General features: G+C 32.5%; 2 protein-coding genes across 2 annotated transcripts; one reads left to right on the top strand and one right to left on the bottom strand.

The window, feature by feature from the left end:
* Nucleotides 1-1,296: 1,296 nt before the first annotated feature.
* Nucleotides 1,297-6,999, bottom strand: LOC141460357 (protein mini spindles-like). The gene is made up of 2 exons (XM_074140277.1): nucleotides 6,238-6,999; nucleotides 1,297-5,904 (listed from the first exon to the last, which is right to left on the bottom strand). The coding sequence occupies exons 1-2, from the start codon at nucleotides 6,997-6,999 to the stop codon at nucleotides 1,297-1,299; spliced, it is 5,370 nt and encodes a 1,789-aa protein (XP_073996378.1).
* Nucleotides 7,000-8,164: 1,165 nt separating this feature from the next.
* RpS25 (ribosomal protein S25) lies at nucleotides 8,165-9,184 on the top strand. The gene is made up of 4 exons (XM_074141319.1): nucleotides 8,165-8,323; nucleotides 8,394-8,489; nucleotides 8,682-8,865; nucleotides 9,069-9,184. The coding sequence occupies exons 1-4, from the start codon at nucleotides 8,321-8,323 to the stop codon at nucleotides 9,143-9,145; spliced, it is 360 nt and encodes a 119-aa protein (XP_073997420.1). The 5' UTR covers nucleotides 8,165-8,320; the 3' UTR covers nucleotides 9,146-9,184.

The following is a 9,184-nucleotide window of genomic DNA, read 5'->3' as shown; positions in this document are numbered from 1 at the left end:
CGAAAAATTCGGGAATTCAAAATTTTACAACTGGTAAAACAGGAGACTCCCAATTGGTAGGACTAACAGTAATAGAAAAATATGCCAATGTTTCATAACGATTTTTAAGTTATCAAATGTTTAGTTGATATTTCATTTTCACTCATGTAACTGTTTAGTTTAAATTTAATCTATCGAATACTAAGAAAATTATTTGATATAATTTCATTCAAAAGTGAGTTCGCTGAGTTTAGGCGGGCAAGTGGATACAAAAAATAAAGTAAAAATTCTTTAATTACATTCTAAAATAGAGCCATGGTAGGAAATTACTAGGCTGAGTCGTTCATTTCCTGAACTCACTTTCAAGAAAACTGTTCCCAGGATTCCTCCTTCTGTTGGGATGAGTATTTGTAACAAAACTTCCTAATCCTAACTAACAACCTAAACTAATTAAGGGTAACCATCCATGGTAACGAATGAGATAAATACAAAAGTTAGAAATGCCAAGATTACAAGAAAAAATAAATTGTTTTTTCTAATAAATATTTATTAATATTAAACAAAAATATGTTACAACAAACATTGTACGGTTACATTCAGGAACATTCTCTGACTTTACCTACAACTTGGTACTATTTAAAAAAAAAATACAAAAAATAGTTTCTGTGAATCTTAAACAACTTATCTGAACAGAAATGACTCTCTTATAAATTAATCTTCGCGTTCAATTACACATTTAAAAAAATAGGAAAGAAAAAAGTATTAATTTCAGGATTTTATATTTTATTTGGTAACGTTTGAGAATTAAGTACGTTAACTACTTTAATAACATTTTTATTTGCTAAATTCTATTTTTAATAAAAATAATAATATATGTACAACGCAGATCTCTCCTGACTTTAATTATAAAAGAGATATAATATCCAAATATGTTTCAAACAAAAGGAAGCACATAGATTTTCTCACTACCCAAATATAATCTAGATACTTGCTGATGTCAAAAAGAATCGTACTCTCATTAAGATAGTCTTAGAGTTAAAATAAATATTTTGTAATATTCCAAGGTATTGAGATCACATTGTAATAAATACTATTTTTATAGTAATTTATCTAAAAAAGTATTTCTCTTTTAAAGAAAGAAAAATTCAATAATCAAAAATACAAAATATATTTTATTAACATAAGAATTTAAAAAAAAAAATCTAAATAAGTTTTTGGAAGATTTTCTTTAAACATTAGACTTTTCCAAATATTTATGAAAAAGTTCTAAATCAATCTTAAACAATTCTTACAAAAAGCTGAGTCTACTTCATGTTCTTATTTATCACAGAGTTCTTCAAGAGAATTATCTACAGGTAGTCCTGCTTGTTCTTTAAGATACTGTAATCTTGTCCACAACCTGCGGGCTTCTTCCTTAAAATATTCACTGGATTCACGAGGCCTATCTTCATTAGATATTTTGTTTCCACTATCAATTTCTCTAGGAGAAGGATGTTGATGAGTTATACATTCAGATGAGCTTTTTTTCTTAGGAAGTTTAGATACATACTGATTTGGTTGAACAATATTTGCAAGGTCCATTTCGATTCTTTCCTTCAAGGATGGTGAAACAGTAGCAAGAAATTTATTGATGTTAATTTCTGGATGAGCATTTTTTAAAGCGTACAGTTTTCTTACTCCATCAGGAATTTCATTTGCATCACCTTTTCCCATTTTTTTAAATATTTGATCAACTTCTTCTTGTATGTCTGTTGACAATTTTTGTGAGGAATTCAATTCAACTTTTGCCTCAGAGGTTGATTCTTTAGAAGATGATTGCACTTCACTAGTGATGGTATTATTGCTTTGCCGAATTAATTTCTTTATATACAAATATAACTCACCATTCTGGCTAATTTCTGGAAGATTTTTTGCTATTTTTTGAACCTGAACACCTCTTATTTTTACCATAGTGAATAAAATTGTTCTAATGGTGCGCAAAGGAATTTCGCTTTCTTGCATCTTCCACCAAGAAGAAGGATACTCCTTGAAAAAGATATTTATATGCATTAGCACTCTTTTGTAATCAAGTTTCAAATCCCAGTCTGGTTGAGCTCTATTCAATTTCCACAGACATTTTAGCACCAAATCTTTGTACAAAGAAGGAACAGACGAATCGCTGAATGAATCATATAATAAGTTAATAAGAGCGCATAAAATATTTGTCTTGTTCAATTGATCAATAAATCGCAAAATAAGATTGTTACTGGTACGAACCGTCATCTCTTGTCGGTCATATCCTTGAAGCCGACGTTTAGCCATGAAAAGAATTAGTTGATGTAGAAGTTTGTACACTGAATTTTCTGTAATTTCCAAATAAAGATCAGGATAATTCAATAACCTCATTAAGAATGAAAATATGGCTGTATAATGTGTCATATCTTCGGGGAGACAATTATGTTCCAGATAAGTAAGTTGATGAACTATCTGAACAACTGTAAGATCTACATATCCTTCTAGTTGTATTCTCTTATCTGTGTTCAAAACCATGTCAATGTGGCGAATGGCTTCATAAGCTTTTTGAATGTCACTATCTGAAATTTGAATAATCACTCTTTGGAGGGAACTCTTTTGAGTTAATTGTAGTAAAGTTGGTTTCACATTTGTAGCCTGGTTTAAAGCAATAGTCGGTTTTACAACAGGTTCTTTAAGAAATTCTATATCAACTTCCACGATCTGAGGTTGAGTTACAGATAATGAGTCTCTTTCAATCTCATCTAAAAACTGTTGGTCAAGGCCGAGTGGGCCTGTAGCCTTAATCTTTCCACTTTGTAAAGTAACAGACTGTTCACTGTTTAAATTGTTCCCATCTTCACTATTGCTAATTAAAACTGTTTCGCCACTTAATCTTAAGTCTTCGTAACTCATTTCAGCTTTCTCTTCTGGGTTCTCCAAAGGTTGGGTTTGCTCCTGAACATTAATTTCTGGAGCCGTCTCATTGATTTGATTTATGGGTTTCGCACTTAAATAAGGACGGTTTCTACTTACTCTCTTAATTCTCTCTTCCAATAAACACTTATCTTTTCCAGCAATATCCCCGACCATTTTGATTATCTTTTCGCCTTCAAGAAAGTACGCTGCTACTATGCAATTTATAGCTGCATTTCTGACATTAGTATCTCTATCTGCTATATGTCTAGAAATTTCTCGTATTGCAAAAGGAACATTAGGCTGGCACACTGACATACCATAGTTCTCGATGATCCATCCCAGATGATCCAAACATTCGGATCGTTGGCGAGAGTTTTTAGATTTAATACCTCCCATAATAAATACAAACTGTTTTGTAACGGGAAACAGGTTACTAATTTGCTTGAACAGAGCACGCACACTATTTCTCACTGAATCCTTAGAATCACCAAACTTCAAAATAAGATAAGGAATGAATGAGTTAGCTTCATAATCCAACAATTGATAACCATTGGTCGCAAGTAGACTAAATGCTGCGTTTAGATACTCAAGACTTTTCAAAAGTACACTAGGATTTGTATCAAAAAATCTTAGACTCAACCAACGAAGAATCAAATCAAGATTACAAGTTAGAGGTATTAGATCATTAGACGAAAGACTATCGCTTAGTGAATCTATTGCTTTTAAATGATATCTAAAATCATTATGAAACATATTAAAAATAAGATTTTTATTGATATTTGCGGATATCATAAGTTCCTTTAATAAATCAATGTATTCTGTTCGTGGTGAAGTGAAGTTCCATTTAAGAGTTTTCAGTTTTTGTTCATCAATTACCCGTTGATTTTTTAAATTATTAATTGGTAATAGAGACATTGCATCACTTTCTGTTTCCGTCTTATCACGAGCATTGGTTGATCTTGTATTTTCCTTGGACTTACTCAATTTCGCATTTTTTGATGAACTCTGGCGGTCTTTTGTCGTTCGAGAAGTAGTTGATTTAGCAGTATCTGGCTTATTTTTGGAAGTGGTTAGATTTGCAGGTAAGTTTCCTCTTGTTTTTTCAAGTAATAATTTTACATTGCTATTTCCATTGCCTTTTACGGCCTCATAAGCACTGTCCAGGGTATTGTAACCAAGGTGAATCATAAAACCTAGCACGGCATCACTCGCACTCTTCCTTACTTCAGCATTTCTATCTTCGATATTTGCAAACAAAGTAGGTAGGCAAGATATTAGTTCTTCCTTAGACAAAGTTCTTGGAGGAATGTTCGGCAATCTAGAAGACAAAAAGTTCCATAATTCAGTCCTCAGCGAGGGTGATCCGCATTTCAGAGCTTCTGCAATTATATCACCTTCAAAAAATTCTTTATATCCTCCAATATCATACCATTTCTTTAAACAAGATAGAGCAGCAGTTCTAACCCACACTTTTGAGTCACCTACAAGTTTAATTAGTGGAGGTAAAAAAGTACTAGTATGTTGTTTGCAATTTGGGCCCATTCCTTCAGCCAAAGATTCAATTAGTGCAACTGTAGCAACAGCTATCTTACTATTGCTATCAGAAAGTCGAGCTGCAAGTATGGGAGGGACTTCTCCAAGTTCTGGGGCGATATGCCCTGCTTTTTTTACCTCAGAATGTAATTTAACTACTGCTTCAGACCTTGTCTTCCAATTTTTATCCATTAAATCCGAAATAAGTTGTTCTGTAATTTGAATTTCAAAGTATTTAACCTGATCTTCTTTAGTGCATTTACCCGTAACTGGATTTGCAGTGGGTAAGTTTCTTCTATCATTTTTACTGGTGGTTTTTCTACTTAATACTCCAGATTCATATCGGGGAGGAAATTCATCATTTTTCAGATCTACTTTTCCTGCTTGCATATGTAGAGTACCAATTAGGGCAAGGGCCGCATTTCTTACCAAAGCATCTGACTGATTTAAGGCTTTTTTACCATATTCTATTAGCAGCTCAGAATCTACGGAATCTCTTTCCTTTAAGACATTACTGGATATCCATCTGAGAGTTTCTGCCCAAAGAATGGGATGATCTTCTAAATTTCTAGAAAGTAAAAGCTTAGTTATGCAATTAAGAGAGAATTTTTTAGTGATTTTACTAAGGGTCTCAGAAGCTACATCTGCAGTCTCTTTGTGGTGTAGGCAACCACCAATTTCCAAAACTGTTTCCTCCAACACGTTCTTTGGAATATCTATAATGTTAACTATTCTGTTAATTACATCAATTCTAGCGAACTTAACTTCTGCGCCAGAGATTTGTTTTATATCATCTCTATATAAAAACGTAAGTACCCCTGCACACTTGGATTTCTCAAGTATTTCAACAAAATCTTTTAATTTTTTATAAGCTGAAATTTTATCCATATCATGACCGACTAGGCCCGACCTGATTTCCTGTGGAATAATAGCAGCAAGCTTTTCGGCATCATCCATCCTTACATCACAAGTAGGATTAGACTCGTGGCATTTTGATAAAGAGGATTTAGGTACTGATTGTTTTATTTCAGCTTTAGACTTTTTAAAAGTTTTAGTTTCTACCGCAATGGTATTTTGTTGACTCTTTTCAATTGCAGCCGTCTCATAGCATTCCTTAATCTTTGTCATTTTTAAATTATCTACCTCAGATAAAAATGGACCGATAGCTTTCTCACCTGTTACCATCATTGCTACTCCCAACGCATTGGCTGCACTATCTCTTACTGTCTGATCTTGATCGTTTAACGAAATCAGTAACGCACTTGTTAAAGGTTTTAATAACTTTTTATTCAACACTACAGGACTTGATTTATTGAAGCATCTCGCTAAAAAGAAGGCTACTTCAGTTTTAACATTAGGATTCTTGTTCCTAAGATAACTAATAACATCTTCTAAAACTTGTTCGAGGCTTGTTGAAAGATACACAGCATCTACTGCATCACGTAGTGCTGTAACAATATTCGGTTTCTTTTCCTTGAACCTCTCAAACAGGCAAGGCATTATTAAGGATGAATAATTATTAAAGTTCTTTTTGAGACCATTCGCAAGTCCTGCAATACATTTTATTGCGACACCTATGACAACTATATTGGCATCTTTATGTATTACTTTTTTTAAAGCTCTAAGTAGCTCAGAATAATCAGCATTCTCAATTTTTGGTGCAGCGGAAAGCTGCATAGCTAATCCTTCTAGTGCTTCTTTTCTTTCTGACCACTTTTTTTCTTCTAATTGAGAATAGAAATTTTGTGGCAGAACAGATAGTACATCTACTGGGTCCAGAAATTCATATGGATCTATTTTTATATCACAACTTACCATATCAGTTTCGGCATTTAAGATGTGTGGTAATGTACTTTCATTTTGTTTAGTATTAATTTGTTGAGACTTAAGCGTTCTCTTAGGCTTTGCCTCCACTTGTTTTTGTTTTTCAAATTCTGCTTCAATATCTGCAATCTGTGTAGGCTTCAAAGAAGTAAGATGAGATTGTACAGATGGTCCCAACCAACGATATAGTTCTACAACACATGCTTTAGCTTCATCTCGAACACTCTTGTCTCTATCTTCTAAAAGTGCGGGCAATCTTTTTAGTACTACGTTCACATTAATTACTTTCGCACCAAATTCCTGCAAAGCAATGTTAATAATATGGATGCACGTAGCGGATATTTTGGGGTTCTTATTTTCTGTACCTTTTATTAACTCATCCAGAACGACATCTTGTTTTTCTAATTCTATATACTTCAGAGCAAGTTGAATAGCAAGATCTTTGGTTTTCGCCTTTGGAGCACTAACACATTTTTGCACTAAACCTCTCATGACATCACCTACAGTTTTACTTGCTGATGAACAATTTTCAACGAAGGCAAGTGCAGCTTCTAGACCTTTCTCCTGGGCAGGGGCGTTGCTATCCGTAACAAAGTTTTTTATAAGCCCGGCATACTTATTCCATTCCGGAGACTCTTCATCTAATTTCCTAAACAAATCTGCTGCATTTTCGTATCCACTAAAACGAGCTTTCCACAATTTATGAACACATTTATCTATTATTGGTAACTTACTATAATCGTCTTCTTCCATACTTGTTTGAGTTGCTTAATTTTTTTTACTATTTTAAATTTCAATTTTCAGACTACACTAAATGTTACCGTAAGTGTTGCAATTAGGTAAAGCAACTATAATTGTATCGACACTAACAGTTAACAGTTTACTTATCGTAACCTTCAAACAGTTAATGTTTGTAAATACGGTTAATGAGAAAAGAAAACGAACTTAATTTTAGAGTTTTGGCGACTTACCAGAGAAATTTGGTTATATATTTTCTGCTGCTAGTAAGGTTATAAACTCTAGTGGATATGAACCTGGTTATTCAGTTAGAGTAAATCTAAAGAGCAGTTATTTGTTTGAGGTATCAAAGAAGGCGCCATTTTTTAAGTTTATCGTTGCTGCACTGAGGTTTTCTCTTTTTTAAGCAACTATCTCTCATTGCCCGCTGTTAGGCGTTGTTTAACGTCAGCAGTTAAGGCCAGCGAAAAGAAAAAGGCTTCGGATCCTGCCTCCAATGTCCTCAGATGTTGGCTCGCCTCAAATGATTAAGAGGCAAATCAAAATTTAAAATATGTATGGCTACATTGTTCTAAAAATAAAACTTCCTTAAATTTTTCTAGGCAAATTTTTCGTAAGTACTTTAATCGGAACATTTTATAAGCGCAAGGAGACAATATTTTCAAAAAATGAAAACTAATAGATACTACATATATATGTATGAGAATGCTGTAAACCGCGATATCAATAACGACATTGAATACTATTATTCTTACTGTTATTCTAATATATGTATGTATTCTTTAAGTGAGGTTGTTAATCATAGTAACTAAAACATTATTCTATTATTTTAAAATAGCAACTAACGGATACTTCTGATTTTTGAGTTTGCCCTTTTGGCTACTGATACTGATGTTACAGTTTTTTTTTTACTAAATTTAAAATTCCCACCTTCCCGTTGTGGGACCCAACCTGGCTGATCGCTGATATATGAAAGTCAAAGCTGGTTAAGCATGGAAAATCCAAGAAAATAAAATTTATTTTACTATTTTTTCCATTATACAAATTATAATAATAATCTTTGCTAAACAATTTTTTAGCAAACTAAATTTTTTTTTTTACTGCTATAAAGTTATTTAATTATAAATGTAACACTATTTCTCAAAAATATTTAAATAATATCCAGTACATATTTTTACACAAATCTGACCTTAGAATGAAACAAAAATGATCATGTGTTCAACTATTGCTTCTAAGACTAACCATGATTAATTCCTAACCTTAAACTGACAGCGAGTGGTTCTTTGTGCATGGAGCTTGCGTAGTCACATCGTGTTCGTGTTCATATTTGTAAACCATGGTAAGTCATTTGTCAATTATTCGTTAATTTTATTTTAATCAAAGAAAATAAATAATTTTTTTACTTACAGCCTCCTAAAAAAGATACTAAAGGAGGTTCATCTAAACAACCTGCAAAAAATCCTAAAAAAAAAGAAGGAGGATCTGGGGGAAAGGCCAAGAAGAAGGTACGTTATACTAATTACTAACATAATAATTAGTGTGCAATGAATGTTAAAAATGTGTAAAGATTATATTAATGAGCGTTCTGTTATGTTATATGATTTATGTTATTTTAAACAAATTTTGTATCCATGTGTTTGGTGAATAACCTATGTGCTTTTTTTTACTTAAAAATACCAACTTTGTATTGATTGCAGAAGTGGTCAAAGGGAAAAGTTCGTGACAAACTTGATAATCAAGTTTTGTTTGATAGTGGAACTTACGACAAGCTTTTAAAAGAAGTACCGTCTTATAAGTTGATCACGCCTTCAATTGTTAGTGAGAGGCTGAAAGTTCGAGGTTCTTTAGCAAGGAAAGCGTTAAATGAACTTTTAAATAAAGGTATCTTCTATTCAAGTTTAAAATTTAAATTGTTAATCTTCAAATTTAAATCTCCAAAACCATCTGAGAGCAGTACTCTCTAATTTAGGAGTTAAATCTGGTGTAAATATTTTTAAAAAGATACTAGTCAAACACTTGTTTATAATGTAATATTAAAACAAATAATAATAGTATTTGTAATATTAGCTAATATTTTGTTGTAGGGTACATTAAACAGGTCGTGAAACATCATTCACAAGTTATATACACAAGGGCCACAAAAACTGAAGATCCAGCTTAATTGTTTATATCATGCTTAAAATATAAGCTTTTATTAAAA

The sequence above is a fragment of the Rhodnius prolixus genome, unplaced genomic scaffold (genome assembly GCF_049639745.1).
Source record: "Rhodnius prolixus isolate KJV_2025 unplaced genomic scaffold, Rpr scaffold_6, whole genome shotgun sequence".
Classification (NCBI taxonomy): domain Eukaryota; kingdom Metazoa; phylum Arthropoda; class Insecta; order Hemiptera; family Reduviidae; genus Rhodnius; species Rhodnius prolixus.
The sequence above is the reverse complement of the archived record's forward strand: the minus strand, read 5'-3'. Positions and strand labels throughout refer to the sequence as shown.